General features: G+C 46.4%; 1 protein-coding gene across 1 annotated transcript in view; it reads right to left on the bottom strand.

The window, feature by feature from the left end:
• The window catches only part of PTPRG (protein tyrosine phosphatase receptor type G), an 808,607-nt gene that overhangs the window by 328,100 nt on the left and 461,819 nt on the right, over positions 1–18,688 (bottom strand). Inside the window, exon 4 of the mRNA XM_045290127.1 lies at positions 6,985–7,133. Within this exon, the coding sequence (XP_045146062.1) occupies positions 6,985–7,133 (149 nt within the window). The remainder of the gene's footprint in view (positions 1–6,984; positions 7,134–18,688) is intronic.

Below are 18,688 nucleotides of genomic sequence, written 5' to 3' on the forward strand. Positions count from 1 at the left end.
TATTTTCTTTTTATTTCAGAGCATCGCAGGCCACAAAAAATTACCTCAGGGGCTAGCTGTGGCCGGAGGGCCGCCAGTTTGACACCCCTGCCCTAAACCATAACCTAGGAGTCTAATACAAGAGAACACAGAGAGTCTAACTAGAAAAGAAGGATTCCAGGGAAGAACCAGGTTGCACTTCCAAAACAAAAGGCAAATCATGAGCCTAACGCTAGGGACCTAGCCCTAGCGATCAAGGTCACACTGAAGATGACTTCAGACCCAAACAGAACCTTAGAGTAGGAACTAACCACAGAACTAAGACCTACGCAAGAGCCTTCTTGACCTGGAATAAGCCTCGATTCCGACACGGAATGTGGCGCATGCCTGTAACAGAACAAAGAGCAGAAAGCGCCTCAGACGGGGACCCACCCAAGCGCCCAGAGTGGCTCGGCACACGTGGGGCACAGCTGTCACTACGTAGAGTGACATAAACCACTGAGGCTACACAACGCACCCAGTCTTAAAAACACAGGTCTGCATATCTTCCCTCTGCAATTGGGCGATCTCACGGTTGTTGTTATTTATCATTTTGGTGTAGGCACTAAATGGGTAGTAAAGTCTCTGGGCAGTGAGGTGAAGCTACTTCGATCACTGTGTTTCCCCACTATGGCGCAGAAATATCACTGTCTTGGAGGGAGCCAGCCCCCGCTCTTTCTGCGTGCCTTCGGCAATGTATGGCATATGGACCACAACACATGGCTAAAACATTATCAATTCCAAAACATCTGGCTCCAAGGGTGTGGGAGCAGGGCTCGTCGACCTGGAGCATATGGCCAGTGAACAAGGCCTGTGTGAAGGCCAACGTCAATGCTTCCATTCACTTGCTAAGCTGCGCCACACAGAGCTGAAATGAACCAGCTGTGCGTTTCACTGGAAAGGGCACACACAATCAATTTGGATCATTTAAGCTTATTGAAGACTTCCACTCATAAAGCACCGATAAGTCTGAATCAACAACTCCTGCAATCTCTTATTGTAATAAACAGGATTTTAATTGCCTCAGACAACAAGCATGCAGTGAACCTCGACTTTAATGGAGCTGGTGGAGGTTTCCTCAGGAGGGTTTTTCTTTGCGTTTACTCCAACTTCACTGGAAGCATGGCTTGACGCAATTCCTACGCGCGTTGCACGAAGCTGGATCGACGTTTCTCACCACCGAACAGGGAACGCGATGGAGTAGGAAGAACATTCAAGAGGAGTTGGACGTTATCGTAGGTTACAGTGACGGCCAAGAGAGCAGGGAGCAGTGTGCTAACCTGCAAATGAACTTGAACCGGTCACTCTGACACCAGTGTTCCAACCACAGGGTTCTCCTGTGCCTTTTAAGGATCCTTGGTGACACCAGCCGTGTAAAGTGACATTTTCACAGCTTCCACAGAGTAGGGCCAGGTAATCACGGAGGGGTCAAGATCAAGCCTTCCACAATGCCCACCCTGAATTCCCTCTTACCCTGAAATTTACCGCGGCTCATCTCCCTCAGAGCCATTGCACATTCCTGCGGACTCCGGCGCATCTCTTTCCCCTCAGAAAATGCCACTGTCCCCAGAGACCTTCCTCTTCTGGCACAAGATGACCCTTTCTCTCAGCAACCCTAAGGTTACTTACATGCGACTCATCCTCTGTTGACTGTGTTACTGCCCACCAATTCAGGATCCTGGAGGGCAGGGACTGTGATTTTCTTGTGCCCACATTTAAGGAGCCTGGTGGCACAGTGGGGAAGCCCTGGGCCTGCCCACTACAAAGCCAGTGGTGGTTTGAATCCATCACCCACTCTCAGGAGAGGATAAGGCTATGTGCTCCCATGAGGATGAAACCTCAGATACCCCGAGCAGCAGCCCTCCTCTGGCCTGCACCGTGGGAATGCGCTAGAATTGACTCGCAAGGGGTGGGTTTGGCTTTGCTTTTGTGTCCCAGCACCTGCACAACCCAGGTCAGACTCCGGCGTGCTTTTCTGATGATAACTGCGCTGTCAAAACTGCTGACTATTAAAGGGCTTTTATTTTGCTTTACAAAGACACACTGTGCACCCTGCTCCCCACCACTAGTTCTATTAGCCTGGATGTTTACAGGTTTGGAAACTACAACACTGGGCCCAGAGTTTCGGTCAGGGAAGTGTGGAGAAGGCTGCATTTCTAAATGTGCGCAAACCTAGCTGTCCTGGGCGACCTCAAAGAATTCCTGAGAGGCTGCAGAATTTACAAAGTTGTGTTTGCTGCAATTTACCCTCAGGGAGAAGACCCAGCTTCTAGCTGGGCACGTGCTTAAAAACCAACCTGCAGAACAGGCAGCTGTCGAAATCCCCAAGGCCCTGACTACGCCTCGGGTCGGGTCGGAAGGAACAAGAGGCAGCGATGCTGTTACACGAATGGCAAAGTCTGAGCGGAGTACCCGGGCAAGTTCCCTCTCCTACAAACTACGAGATGATGCAGCAGCTTCTCAGAGACGTCTAAAGTCAAGTATAGACATTACTCAATTCCACCAAACACACTGCTCTCTCTACTACCGAGTCTCGCGACCAAAGCACTATTGGTAATATTAAGCCAGACAAGCCTGTGTGGTTGGGGGTCTCCTGGGGATTGTGGGATGTTTAGCAGCACCCTGGGCCTCTAACCACTAGATAGCAGTTACACACAACTGCCCAGAGGTGACAACCAAAAATGTCTCCAAGCCCTGATATGTGCTACAACACGGATAAACCTTAAAAACATTATGGTGTCTGGAAGAAACGAATATAATAAGATATATAACAAGATAGACATAGTATATGGTCCTACTTATATAGAATAAACAAATGTATAGAGAGCAAAATGTACGGTCACTAGAAGAAGGGAAAGGAAAGGGCCTCACCCAGGAGGCAACGAGTTTCGGTAGCATACTTTGGAAAAGGGCGGTGATAACAATATGACGAATGTAATCAATGTCACTGGATTATTTATGCAAAGGATGTCGAGTTGGCAAATGTTGAGGAGGATAAATTTAAAAAGTATTGCTACTGTAGTTTCAGTTCATACATCCATTAGTGTATTTATTCCAAATAAAACGTGTTCAAACACGTCTCTGTGATCAGCGTGTGGCTGTACACAAGCTGTGTTACACACTTGTGTTAGTCTCATCAGAGGCCCTTCAACAAGAGGTCCAATCACAATAGTGGCTTTCCAGAGCAGTTAAATTCAAGGGACTAAGGGCAGCTCAGGAAATTTCGTTAACTGTTTTCTGAGGTCCCTGAAGGACATGGTACAAACACAAGGGTTTAAAAAACGTTTTATGAAAAGTGAAAACTTCATTGATGAAGAAAAAAAAGTTGTGCCATGAAATTGTTTTCCATCGTGAGCATGCATCCGCTCGTTCTTCAATGGCAGCCATAACTTCACTATGAGAAGTCGGCGGGGAAGCTACCCCATCGCCCTCCAGCCCTGGGCTTCCCTTTCAGACTTCTTTAGTTCCCCGAGGCTCGAAGAACCTTGAAGAGGAACAGGATTTGAGTGCTGAGGATGCCCAGACTACCATTTGACGTAGGGTAACTTGAAGGCTGCAGGATTCTTTGGGTCAAGGTTAGAGATAAAGCACCTCCTTCTGAAGCACACAGACCTCGATGGAGGAGATGTAGCGAAGCAGCAGCTTCACACTTTGATTTTGATTTTGTTGTTGTTTACTAAAGGTGTCTATGAGTTTGTCATCATACATTTTGGTTTACCCTCATAATTTACACAATTTTAAATAGAGTCTGGATGGGTGTTTCCAGATACTGCCAAATGTCCCAGGTTGAGAACCCTTTCTCTAATCTACCACTGCCAGTGCACCCCTCGGCAATGACTCTCCACTGCTCTTGTCCACAATGCACAGAGTGTAATCAACCGTGTCCTCCTATTGATAACCAAAATTTTAAAAGTTTTACTTTCATTTTGAATTTCCTAGAAAACAATCTAGTTTGTGTGGAAAGGTGGGGTGGAGTCTGAAGATGTAGGGATGGTACAGAAATCTTAGGGAGAGCCAATACTCATTAAGAGTCCAAGTGCAGGAAATTAACATAAAATATTATGGGCACAAAAGTGAGCAACTTTATTGTGCATATTTTAAAGTTAAATTTAATCCAGTTACCTTTAATCTCTCAAAATCAAGTTCCTCCAAATATATCCACTAAGGAATTAAACTTGTTAATCTCATTTTTATAAAGCAAGCAATGAACCAGATGGGCTTTGATGAGGAACACAATTGATACAGGTATCCTTACCATCTGACACTACTTAGAAGAAAAAAAAAATCCACCCGGTTTGGTCAAACAGTAAGTCTGAGAATGGTTGCTGCCATTTTAAATTAAGTTTCAGAATTCAAAGACCCTCCCTGGGCAAAGGAACGCTGAATGGTCATTCAAAGTTGTAGATTTTCAGAAGGATATATATCTACGGGGCACATCTTTTTCAGAATCAAGGGCACAGAGGAGATAGGCCCATCATGGCACCATGGGTAGTGATTACAGACGAGATTTAAATTCCCAGTTCCTAACCCCAGGGGTCCCCCGCCCACTGGCCACAATGTAGCAAGCAGATTAAGCTGTCCAACTTCCAGGCATAGTCTTTTGTGTGGAATGGCATTCACTGAACAAACGGCGACCCAATTCTAAGACAGAGGCTCCAGAGCAGAGTTGGCGGGGCACAAACTTCTCCTTCACCCTCACCACCCATTGGGAACCGCTCAGCAAGGTCAGCCCAGACACCTCGCACTGAAAACACATGCTCTAATTTGCTTCTAGGAATCCAGTTTTCCAAGTGCAAATAAAGGAAAGACTTCTAAGAAACGATTCATTCCATTTCAAGGGAAGGGGGAGAGCCCATTAAGTCAAATAAACCCTATTTATGTGGCATATAATTAGCATGACAAGGGCAAGAAACATCCCTGAGAAAGGAGTCCTAATTTGTCAGCTAAAGAAGATCCAGGAATCATTTTCTCAGAGAACCAATCTCTGGGGTTTCGGACAATGGTAGAGAAGACAAACTAAGACTCACCACTGTCAATTAGGATTCTTAGTGATGTTACTGGACGAAGTCGAACTGCCCCTGTGAGTTTCTGAGCCTGTAACTCTTCGTGGGAGTTGAGAACCTCATCTTTCTCCCTTGGATCGGCTAGTGATTTTAAGCTGCTGGCCTTGTGGTTATTAGCAGGCCAGCGCCTCACCCACCCCACGAAACCACTAGGACACATAAGCACTCCTAAGTGCTAGAAGATCCTCATCGAAACCACCGAGCAGAGCTTTGAGCCTGGAATATTTACTGATAATGAAAGCGGGCTACTGACCCTCCCTCTGTCCTAGTTTCCCATCCTTTTTCCTCACTGGGAAGTCTCTTGATTCCCGATAGAAAGGACATCTCTGTGTGGCTTACTGCATGAATGGGGGCCCCACATGGCACCTGGCTAGATCCTTTCACAGCAGTGAGGGGACAGGGTTGTTGGCCTGCAGCTTGGAGGAGGGGTGAGTGCAGACCACAGGCTTGCAGCAGCTGAAGAAAGCAAACCCCCAGCATGGAGGCCAAGTGACCACATGGATAATGGCCCCCAGCCTGTCTCTTCTCTGTGGCAGGAAAGCATGATTCCAACAGTGGCTGTGAGAAGTATGTTCTTCTTGAGAAATCTCGAACCTTGGCCTGACAACAATGTTCTCCTGTTAGGAGGGGTTTATTCACCTACATTTCAGGGATAACTAGAAGGCACCCAGGGATGGGATTGCGAGGAGGGGGATTTATGGACCTGGACATTTACATGTAGACCTATGTAGAGATACATATGTGCACAATCTGTGTGAAAGGTGTCCAATGCAATCACCAGGTTCTGGTAAAAGACCATGACTTCTCAGAAGAAATGAAACACTAAGAGTGACCATTTCCCCCGGCCACTTGGCTTAAGATCCTTGCAATGAGACCAGTATCCAAATGCACGCCACGTTGAACCATGTCCAGCTACCAGCTTGCGCCCATACCACAAAAAGCTGACAACGCAGGGGCCCTGATATTTTGGAAAAATAAAAGTACATTCACACTGACGGTGACTCAAAGGTATATAAGGTTAGCGATGGAAGGGATGCATGGGCCCCAGCCAAGAGGAATAAAGAAGTTTGAAGCTGGCTCTCTGTCTCTCCCCTGATCCATCAGCACTTGACCTAGCTGTGCTCAACACTCTTCCTGCTCCTGGCAGCTGCGGCAGTGAGAGAAGTTCCATGGGAAGCTAAATGTCACCATCGAGTCCAGCTAAGGGTACAGGGCTCAGGACACCTAGGGCCACGGCCACTTTCTAAGTGCCTAACAGGAGCAAAGACATTTCTGGAACTTCCCTAGTGAGAGAAAGAAGGCCTCGGGATGGCTTTTTACAGAACAGCTCCTTTTCTTTCCTCTACAAAGTGAAAGCGAGGTTGCCGGGGTCTCCCATGAAATGTGACCTTCAGTAAAAGTGAGGTGTCAGAAATGGACAAGGACCAGAAACGGTGCCAAAGAACCAAATGACTGAAGACCACTGACCCGGGCTGAGTCTGCTCCACCAGGATGCTTACGAGGCCTATGGATCTCTCCAGCTGCATGCGGACGAGGCCCTGGAGGGCACGGAGCCAGCAGCCACAGTGTAGAGCAGGGGTTCCCAACCTTCTTAATGCCTCGCCTCTAATACTGTTCCTCATGTTGTGGTGACCCCGGCAACGATCAAATTATTTTCGTTGCTACTTTAGAACTATAATTTTGCTACTGTTATAAATCAGGCCACCCCTGTGAAAGGGTCATTAAACCCCCAAAGGGGTCTCAACCCACAGGTTGAGAAGCGCTGGTGCAGACATAGGATCTCCAGGGAGACAAAGGTAGGTAGGTACCACCCAAGTTTGATTTGAGAAATGATTGGGGGTGAATACACAGAATCACGTTCATGTAAAAACCCAAAGCAATTTGAACCAGAGGTTTCTCTCACCTCCACAGGGTACCTCCTGCCGTTGATGCTGTGTTCAGAGCCCGCAGAGCCATTGCTGTGGCCCCAGTGAAATTCCACCTTCTCAGCTTTGAATCGACCGGGCAGCCCAGCACCGCTGACAAAATAGTCGTCTTTCAGAAGGATGGCAACTGTGGAAAATGGAGAGGAAGGGAGGAAAAGAGAGTGAGCTTCAAAACCAAGCTTAGAATTTCTTTTATGCTGCCCCTAGTGAAGTTCATGATTACCATGATATGGATTATTTCCTTATGTTGCTATTAAAAAACAACAACTCGCCAAAAACACCAGCCTTCAGTAAACTAGCATGGTCGATGTACTATGGTCACTGATGTTCGATGCTTTCGGGTCAGCTGCGGGCTCAGGGAAGCCCCATGGAGAGCCGAACAAAACATGGCTCAGTGTGGTGCCACCCCATGATTGGTCAGCCTTCTGATCCAGAGTGAGAGATTTGTAGAATTGTCGTGGGTTGGCTTTTTAGAAGTAGAGTGTGGAACCTTTCTTCTGAGCCCGTCTTAGTGTGGAAGCTCTGCTGAAATGACCCTGAGGAGCCCCACAGAAATCCGTAAGCTCACATGACAAATGGGCTGGAGCTGCTCATGGGCCCAATGGCCAGGAACCAAACCCGAGTTCCACATGGAAGGCAAGAATTAGACCACTGAAGCGCCACTGATTCTTGGGGTCACTGTTGCTGTCTTGTGCTGTGCTAGGGAGAAGTGTCTGATTCATGGTGAGCCCATGTCTCCTGGGAGATCTCCGGGAATCACACACTCACTGCCAACGAGTCCATGCTGGCTCGGCAACCCCCTGTGGGTTTCAGAGGCCTAGGAGCTCTCCGTCGAGACAAGGCCCAGGGAATGATCTCGAAATGTCTTATCCACTTGACATATTTGGTTCAATACTCCTCTGTCATTCCAAGAATTAAAAAATGTCTCAGTTCATGCATCCACAGCATACGGAATTTCACCCATTCAAAGCCCAAACTTAAAAACAATGAAAAACAAAGAAGAAACATGGAAAAGAGAAATTGACAACAAATAACTTGGATTTATCTTAGCATGCAAAAAATTTTTTTTCTTAATGCACCATTTTAACACACAGAGAAAACATTCTGTTTTATAAGTTCTGCATTTCGTCCTGTATGTTCTCAGGGAACTTCCCTCATTCGGCAGCTACTTATTGATTGCCAAATGTGTATGAGGCCAACTCATCCACTACGTGGTTTGTGATCAAAAGCCATGCTTGTGTAAACCGTGGGGAAGCAGATCCGTAACCGTCTCTCCTTCCTAAACAGCCCAGAGCTGGAACTTCATGTGTTTACTTCTTTTTGAAGTTTTTAAGGTACTCTGGGTGAAAGTTTACAGAGCAAATTGGTTTTCCATTCAACCATTTATACACATTTTGTTTCATGACACTGCATGCAGTCTTCTTAATGTAATGGCAGTTTCTCCCCACTCCCTTCCTGGGGTCTCCATTTCCATTTGGTCTGCTTTCTTGCCTCTTCCTGGCATCTGAATTTTCTTTGGGGGAAAATGTTGTCCTTTTGGCAAAGTGGGTTCTGCGTTAGGCTGTTGACCAAAAAGAATATGGTTCAAACCCACCACCTGAACTGTGAGATAAAGATGAGGCTTTCTACTCCCAAGAAGATTAACGGTCTCAGAAGCCCACAGGCAGTTTTACGCTGCCTGACTGAATGGGGAGGAAGCAGAATTGACTTGAGGGCAGTGAATTTGGAGCAAGGCTTGATTACACGACGAGTATATGCTTCCCTGATGCTATCACTTACTTTACAGGCCTACCTATTTCTGGCTGAACAGGTGTCACGGGGTATGGAGTTCAGTCCCAGGCTTGAAGGAACGTCACAAGCCACAGTCTCAGGGCTCCACCAGTCTCCAACAGACGTGTAAACCCGGCCCATGTTATGATGTTGAATTTTGTTCTCTCCTTTCCCCCTGTCCCTCTCTGCCAGGACCTTTTACTGTGACCCTGCTCAGAAAGATTGTTGGGGGTAGCTGGCCACATCTAGTTTTCTGATCGCAGGAGAGTGGGCACTGTGGTTATGTGGCTCATCAGACCTTTGGATTAATTATTTCCTTAAGTTTTTATTTTCTCCTCTCGCATTGCCTCTGGATGGGGAGAAGTGAGAAGGTGCGTCTTAGAAAGCTGCTCTTGCTCCTTAAGTGCTTCAGGATCAGTGGCTGCGACCCACTTCTACAGCAGTATAATTAAGTTTCAGAATCTCTTTTCAGAAAAGCAGCATTAAGCACCAACGAAGAAACCTTGCTGTTATAAATCCTTGATTCATACTGCATTCAAAAGAGGGACTTTTGCCCAATTTCTGAAACATATACAGGAAGATTTCAATTACCAGCACAGAGAACTAAGGAATGGAATGATAGAAGAGAGTCTGTAGGCCACGTAGACATGCCACAACACCGTCCCACCTTTCTTGGCGCTGGTCACATTGCACAACCGGAGTGGGTAAACATCCTGTAAAGGGCTAGAGAGTAAATATTTTTGGCTTTGTGGGTCACATGGTCTTTGTTGCAATATTCAACCTGGCCTGCGTAGCCCAGAAACAGTCGCTGACGATATATAAATAAACGTGAGAGGCTGTCTTCCAGTGAAACTTTATTTATGGACACTAGAATTTGAATTTGTTATCATCTTCATATGTTGGGAAAGATTCCTTGTTTCCCTTCCATTTTCTCTTCAAGCATTCAAAGATGCAAAAGCAAGCAACGGGGCTGGTTGTCATTTGGTGACCCTTATTGTAGAAGTTAAAGTATTACCATTATACCAAGCATGCGCTGTGGGTCCCGATGTTGAAACATGTGGGCATGAGCTCAGTAGTGTCTCCCAGCCGGCTAACATTCTAGACATCACATTGTGCACGACAAGGACGAAGACAACGCATTTGGAGTGCATCTGTTACAACACGCCAAGGGACTCGGCAGCCTCTTATAAATATTTGATTCTACCTAAATCATTTATGTCTCTGTCAGGGGTCATTTTACTTGTTTTATATGAATAATTAAAAGCATAATTAGGAAACTGTACAATCTGAAACAGTAATCTCATTTTTCATTTTACAGCGGTCCTCGCTCGAGCACGCAGCACGCCATGCGCACCGATTCTTCTCCTGAAAATGCTTGGATTTTTGTTTACACATAAAATGGGAAAGAAAGAACACCCCTGATAGCATGCATCAATTTTCTGTTGACCACGCATCCGTTCACAACAGAAGGTGTGACCAAGGGCATCTCTACGGAGCACAAGATGCCCTGAGAGCGTGAGCTCCGGAGACGTCGAGACCTGGACCGGAATCCCGCACTGCTGTGCTCGGTGACGTGGTCCTGAGTGGGCTGCCTGGCTTCCTCGGGCCCGAGTCTCCAGTCTTGCTTACAATGGGGATAAACAGGTCTACTCGGTGCAGTGTGGACTTCTGCCGGAAACCACATGTAGGAAGAAGCACTGAACACTAATGCCAGGAACCCCGCGAGCTTTCATTCAAAGGCTGCTGCTGTCCGCCTCGCCCACCCCCGTGACGTGGCAGGAACTGTGTGCAGCACCAAAGAGTGAGCCCATGGCTCTGTTGCTCTATGTTGAGGTTGGAAAAACCACACTCACTGCTACGGAGTCGATTCCAACGCCTCGTCATGTATAGAGCAGGTAGACCTGCCCCTGTGGGTTTCGGAGACTGTAACTCTTGGCAAGAGTTGAGTGCGCCATCCTTCCTCCACAGAGCAAACGGTGGTTTTGAACTGCCGAGCTGCCATTAGTCCAACGTGTAACCCCGGCAGGACCAGGGCTCCTCAGTGTCATTCTCAGTGTGATAAATGCCACAGGGTGGGACCACAACAAGGGCACGTGCGGCCCCAATGCCACTTGGGGGAGATCTGATGTGCTGAGTATTTAGATAACGACTTAAGTTTATTAAAGCAGAGAGCCAGGAAGGCGTTTCCTTGTCTTAATCATTTCAATCCTTTTGGCTCACACCTGGGACATGACCATCTGAATGTGGTGCTACATTTCCCTGGCACTGATTCATTTGCCCAGGAGCAAAGGGTAAGCTGGAAGTTATTAACTTTGATTGACTTTCACAGAACACATACATGCTTTTTAACAGTAAGTCAATTCAAGTGAAATAGCACTGGCTTGTCCATTTCTGGTATGAATAGAATTTTCTTTTAAAATCAATTCATTTAACTAAAACAAAGTGAGCCAGTGGAAAGCAAGGAGACACTACCTTCAAGGATAATGATAAATAAATAAGGAATCCTAACTCAACATTAAAAGCAATAGTAGGGACAGTGGAATTTGGGTAAGGCAAAGACGAGGAAGGTGATAAGCAGAGACCTGCAGAACAATGGGGGAGTGAGGAAGGCATGGAATGCTTCAGAGAGTAAGAGAATTTCTGGAACTAGCCTCCCTGGTTGTTAAACTGTTGACAAGGATTGGAACGGAATGAAAGCAGACGTTTCTTCTTGTTAGATGCCATCGAGTTGGTTCCACGCACCACACAAGGACACCCTGCTCAGTCCAGGAGTCCACTGCACAGCCGCGGTGCCAAGACATCTCCTGGAGGGCCTTCTTTTTTGCGGCCCTTCCTCTTCATCAAGTATTATGTCCTCTGGCTAGTCTCTCTTGACAGCACGTTCAAAGTATTTAGGACAAACTCTCCCCATCCTTGCCTCTGAGGAAGACTCTCGCCTTACTTTTTTCAAAGGCAGACTGGAGGGGTTTTGTGGCAGCCCGTGGTACTTTCAATATCCTTCCCCATCACCAATGTTCAAATGCACCGATTCTTCTTTGTTCCGGCCTTATTCCATGTCCAACGTTCACATGCATATGAGGCAACGGAGACTACCATGGCTTGGGTCAGGGGCACCGTTGTCCTAAAAGTAGCATCCTTGCTTCTCACCACTTAAAAGAGGTCTTGTGCGGCTGAGTTACTCAATGCAACCTATTGTTTGATCTCTTGACTGTTGTTTCCATGAGTATTAATGTGGATCCAAGAAAGGAAAAAGTCCTTGACCACTTCAGCCTCTTCTCCGTTCATCATGATGTTACGTATTGGTCCCGTTGTGAGGATGATGGTCTTTCTTACATTGAGTTGTAATCCATACTGAAGGCTACAATCCTTGATCTTCATCAGCAAGCGAAGTTCTCCTCACTTTTAGCAAGCAAGGTTGTGTCACAGGTTCTTAATAAGCCTTTCTTCAACCCAGACGCCACACTCTGCTTCATATAATCCAGCTTTGCTGGTGATCTGCTCAGCATACAGACTGAACAGGTATGGTGAGAGGATGCAACCCAGACACACACCTTTCCTGATTCTAAACCCGGCAGTGTGAACTTGTTCTATTCAAAGAATTGCCTCTTGATCCAAATATAAGTTCCAAATGAGCACCCTGAAGTGTTATGGAATTACCATTCTTCTCAAGCTTATACACAGTTTATTATGGTCCACACCGTTGAATGTCTTTGTGTAGTCAATGAAACACAGGTAAACCTCTTTCTGGTATTCTCTGCTGTGAGCCAAGATTTATCTTACATCAGGAATAATATCCACATCATCTTCTGAATCCAGTCTAAACTTTTGGCAGTTCCCTGTCAATGTGCTATTGTAAGCATTACAGGATGATCTTGAGTTAAATTTCATTTGTGTGTGAGCTCAATGATAAGGGTCTACAGTTTGAGCATTCTGTTTGGTCACCTTTCTTTCTTGGGAATGGACACAAAGACTTCAGGAGTAGATTAGAGCTTAAATTCTGAGCACCCCATTTGCAGGAGGCTATGGATGACAGCTAAAACCCAAAATCCATTTGCAGAGACCTTATTTAGATTAAGCCTTCCTTGGCTTCCTCCGATCCAATCATTAACCAGGGATGCGGATGCTGCTGCCCTCAGGCAAAGTGCATGGAAAGGTAGCTGACTGCCACCTTCTCCAGCCAGCCCCGGGAGGCTCTAGCTCTTAGGTTCTTGTCTGGGTGTGTCCTTGATGAACAGTACTAGGGAACACACGGACATGAGTCATGCCCTGGCTACCTTGGTCAGAAGGCCCTAAACAAACCTCACAAGCTCTTCTGTCTAACATAATACATGTGTCCCAAGCATGGTCGTGCTCCCACTTCTGTAGTCCCACCTGTAACTGTGATTTATTGATCTGCTACCAATCATGAATTTGTGAAAGTTGCCTTTGTCTCATGCCTTATTTAACCAGCATCCTGACTTGAATGCTGAAACGCCACGATGACCTCCTGCTAAAGGCCTCCCTCATCCAGATGGGCCTGCGTCTTTGTCTCATTTAAGACTTCATAAATGTTTTCGTTAAGTTCTATATGAGTTTGGGGTGTCTTTGTACTCTAAAACAAGAGGAAGCCAAACAGTATGAAGAAAATCCTTGAAAACACCTTAAAAACATACCAGTTGTCTTTGAGTAGGCCCCTAAAACTAGTGACCCCAAGTGTGCCTGATTTTCTGAAGTAGACACCTCTGGGTGGACAGGAACCTGCATCCTTGTGGTTCCAAGCCAAACTCACTGCCACCCAGTCAATGCTGACTCATAGTGACCCCCCTGTGGGTTTCGAGACTGTAAATGCTTACAGGAGTACAAAGCCTTCTCTTTCTCTCTCAGAGCTGCTGATGGTTTTGAACTGCTAATTATGCGGATGGCAACCCAACTCATAACCACTATACCACCAGGGCTCCTATCCTTGTGGTTAGCTGGTTTGGACTCATATCACTCTGGGCCTGCTGGCAGGTAGATGACGAATGACTCCAGGTCAGGCTCTGCACCTGGTTCTCCACAGCCTTAGACCAGAGAGCACTGATTCCTCTGGGCAGCCCTGGTGTGAGGAACAGAAGGATTCTCTTAAGTTGTCTCCCCAAAATATATGCCAGATTTAGCTTGAGAATGACTGTTCACTAGGCGATCAGCGAAAGTAGGTCAGAGGTTATTCTCCTTAACATCAGCCATCAAGAATGGATTGGGAGTCATTCTCACTGAGAGCTATCAGCTGTCTAGATCAAGCAGACACCACTGTTTATCCCACAACAAATAGGGCCCATTCCTTTCTGTGATTGTTCCCTTGAAGCAGTGCCCATAGGCAAGCCTGGGACAACTCTAAGATGACTAAGCTTAGGCTACTATCTTACCACACATGCCCCCCTATTCCCTCCTCTTACTATTGCACATTCACCCCTAGGTCATCCCCCTCCTATTGCTTGTATTGCCTATGTTACAACCCCTCTCTACAACATAGGTTGTTATCTGCTATCAGGGGGCTTGCATGCCTCCCAGGGTAGTAATTGCCAGCTTTATTGTATGAGACACCAGAATGATCAAACCTGTTCAGGGATGAATTGTACTGCCCCCCTCTGGGACACATAATGCTGTGATGTATCCCCCTAAAGTGATATGATGCGTGGTTAGCAATAAATAATGAAGCTCCCTGGTTCTCGGGAGGGTGGCTGGAGAAGGTGGCTAAGGAGGACAAGGCAGCGGCTTCTTCCCTGACGGCTAAGCCCCCTCCACGAGGACCATCAAGCAGGGCTGAGGTGAGCGATGCTACCATGAATTGCATCTGACTCCATTACTTGACTCCATCTTTTAACTCTCATGCTCTCCATGGCTTTACTATAACCTCTACTTATCGCTGTACAATTGCACCTACCGAATCTGTGATGTTTTGTGGGGTTCCCTCTTCCCTCTAACCCCACACCCTGGGCAGTGGGTCATTCCAGTCTGGCCCTATACTGAGAATTTGCTTTTCTGTCCAGATAGATTGAAGCAGAGTCCACATTTCAATAAGATCCCCTGGTGATCCTTATGTATATATAAGGCCTTATTAAAACATAGATTCTAGTTCGGTTTATCTGGGTAGGAAAGGCACATTCTCAGCAGTGGTGGAATGGAAATGCATGATTGGAAGCTCTGGTTAGCTTGCTGTCACGAACAAGAGTCTGGAGAGTCTAAAGCAGACGGTGGGTTGGTGCTGGGCCTTGACCCTGTCTGGAAAGGTGTTAGAAGCAGGTTCTTCTCTGACACCAAGCCTGGGTCACATTTTCAGGGAAATGGCTCACGATTGTGTAATCCATTGGTGCTGAACACCTACTTTCTGCACCATTTATCTTCTTTTCAATTTAACCAACTCTTTTGCAGTATCTGTGCCTGGCACTGTGCCATGTGCAGAATAACAGGAAAGCACACAGGCAAAGAGGGGAAAAAGATATACCAATAGCAAATAGGAAAATGGAACTAATTTAATATGCATTGTGACAGTGACATGAGGAAACTAGCAAGTCCAACAAGTAGTTAATAAGTCATAGGAGACCCTGGTGTCTTAGCACACGTCAGACGCAGTCATGCAGCAGAAGCTAATGCTAAGAGTAGCAAGATTATCTCGAAATGTTCTTGATGAATGCATTATCTTTTCATTCTACAAAAATGAAAGACAGGGAAATAACTTTAGAGGAAATCACATGAGAACGAGCACAATAGACAGTTATGGTTCCTCAGGAAGAAATAGAGAGATGTTATCCGTCTTGTAAGGATGTTTTAGACATCTTGCGAGAAGTGGGATGGGTACAACCAGGCCACTCTAGTGATTACACTGGATTGGATCTAGAGCACTCTCGGGGGGTGAGGGGGGGGTTGAGTATTACAACTGTTTTATGAGAAAATTACTCCTGCCTATATGTAACAGGTGGGTTTAAATATTAACTTTCTCTATTCATATTTTAATATTCAGAAGACTATTTTGCAGATAAGTGACCAGTAAACTCTCATCAGGGAAAAAAATAAAATAAATACTCTCTTCTGGATTTGTATTTCTGGAAGTAGAAGGTTAAGGAAGAACTTCTGGCACAAGAAAATAGGCGTTGCTTGAAGATGCATGATTTTAAGAAAAAGACGTGCTTTCTTCGTGGAGGTCAGCACGATGGCTATGAGGTGAGCAGTTGGAGCAAAGGTAAACCTGTGGCTCATGCTTTCATTTAATGAAAGCGTTTTATTTGGGGGATAATTGCCGATTCAGATGCAATCGTACATCACTATACAGAGAGGTCCTGTGTTTCCTTAACACGGTTTCCTCCAAGGGTAGCATCTAAAAAAAGTGTAGCAGCATGATACGTGCTTTCCCCGCGGAGGGGGAATTATCTAAGTCCTGCCGTGGTGGTTGTAGGGCCTTCGGGTTGGTCCTGACTCATTGAGACCCTGGAAACCACAGAACAAAACGCCGCCCGGTCCCGAGACAGCCTGAGAATTGTTGTCCTGTTTGAGCCCACTGCGGCCGCCACTGTGTGTCAATTCCTACTTGCAGCTGTCCCTTTACTTGACCAAGGAGCCCAGGTATGGGAGTGCTTACTCATTGGGCTGTGACGTGAAAAGATCAGCAGTTCAAAACCACTAGCAGCTCCAAGGAAGAACGATGGGGCTTTCTACTCATTCATGTCAACAGTCGCAGGAACCTCACGGGCCGCTCTCCGCTGTCCTATTGGGTGCCTGTATGTTGGCACCAACTCGACAACAGGGAGGTTGCTTTGAGTTTTCTACTTGACTAACATGATGTCCTTTTCCAGCAACTGATCTCGCCTGACAACAGTCCACAATCTGGGAGACAGTCTCGCCAGGCTCGTTTCTAAGGAGATCAATACTGTAGGTGACTCAGATCAAACCCCATCGTTAATTGAGCTGCACAGCATCCTGCGCAATGGGTATGCTGTTCAGTTGGGTGGATTTGATCCAAATATCCTTTACACAAAGCAACAAAATCTTCTTCCTCCAACAGGCTGGAGAAGTTATTAAGTCACTTGGCAATCTGAAGAGCTACAGACAAACTTTTTAAGTGAAAATAATTTAGACGTTGCTGCTAAAGAAAAAAACACTAACTAAAACCAAAACGAAACACAAGGTGAGTAGGGCACCCAAGTCTCCAAATTACCATACGCTGAAACTCTTTTAGGAGAATAAATATGCAATTCCGTGTTCTTGCTCCCAATTGCAGGGGGCTGGTTGTCCCTTTTCAGAACCCCGACTGTAGAAGCAGCTCGGTGTTTTTATGAGCTATTGGCTGGTCCATCTAGTATTATGTCATTAATTTTCCAGTAATAAGTACAGCTTGTGAAATTACAGGGGTTTGTTTCTGTTTCTCAGAAAGCTGTACGTCTTCTGAAATCCCCGAGACAAGATGCCTTTCGCGTCTCTAAAATCAAACATCGGAACTCAGACATGCAACAAGTTGTGGATCACTCCAGGAAGTCAGCAGAGTGACAGAGACTGATAATCAGCTTCTGGAAGACCAAGGTCATGAATCAACTTTCACTGAGTGAACCCTTTATGGTCTAAAGCCTGTCATTGGTGACACAGAGCCGAAAGCTGTCACTGAAACTTGTTATCTGTGCAGAAGGCTGTCAGGCGCTGCAAGTCAAGTAGAAAACTGGATCAGAGAGCCCAGGGAATTGCCTCTGGCAGGCTGCTGGAATGTGGCATTCAGGTGGCACTCAACTCCACACAATCATCACACTCAGTGTGGCCACGCCCCCGAACTTGCTTGGGAGCCCCAAGCTCCCACTGTCTAAGGAGTCAGACTCCCACCGCTGCGCTTCTCCAGAGGACCCCCATGTGTGGGATATGAAAGAGCACCAGCAGGGGAGAAAGTCTGGGCTCCAGCAGTAAGAGTAGGGGGGTGGGAATGAAAACGTATGTGCATGTAACTTTACAGACATGCATGCTTTCCCGGAGCAGTTGCTCAAATGGGTAAATCAAGGCATTAGAGGGGTAACCTGACACAAGGCAGGAAGGAGAACAGGTGATGAGGGCATTATGAGAAGAAGCCCAAAGCCAGAGACCACTGTACCGAGCGAAGGAGAAGCGATTTCATGAACACGACAGGTCAACTCAAATGAATTAGTCACGAGTAATCTTGGACAATGGTGGTCTAGAGAAGGAAATGGTATCCCCAAAGCTGCATGCACAGCCAATGAGGGGAAAAGACAACCAGCCGTAGGACCCGCAGCATGAAGGGGCCCAACAGGTGGATGGTGAAGTCAGCTTTAGCCCACCATGAAGGTTTGGGGCAGCCAAGGGTCCTGAAAGGGATCATGGAGTGGGTGGTAGTAACTTCTTTGGTGATAAGGGGTTGATTTAAAAAGACCAGAAGAAAGAAAAATTGAAAATTGGCTAGTGTATCAGGCGATGGTGGGTGAGTAGACTAATTCTTCTTGTGCAAGCAGGAGGGCTGGGTGTGATTCCTGGCCAATGCCCCTCACACAGAGCTAACACCCGTCGCTGCTGTGTAGCTGTTGATGCCCGACACGTTTCAGCAGGGTGTCCAGACCACGGCAGACTAGGAAGTAAGCCTGGTGATTTACTTCTGAAAACCAGCCAACAACAACCCCCTGGGATCACAAGGGCCCCACGCCATGTATAATCCACTGCAGGGATGGTGCGAGATGGGGCTTCATGTCCTTCCATTGTACATGGGCTGTCCTGAGAGTGGGGCTAATGCAGTGGCAGCTAGCAATAATAAAATACGAAAATACGATTTAAAAAAAATGTCTAGGCACTAACAGAACCCAAGCATGAAAGAGATTTAATGAAACATTTACATGTTTATTTTCAGATTGGACACAGAAAGGCCTTCTCTTGTTGCTTAACATGGATGATCCAGGTACTAAGAACTGC

Source organism: Echinops telfairi, unplaced genomic scaffold (genome assembly GCF_000313985.2).
Source record: "Echinops telfairi isolate 266 unplaced genomic scaffold, ASM31398v2 ScPeMD7_31;HRSCAF=116, whole genome shotgun sequence".
NCBI lineage: Eukaryota > Metazoa > Chordata > Mammalia > Afrosoricida > Tenrecidae > Echinops > Echinops telfairi.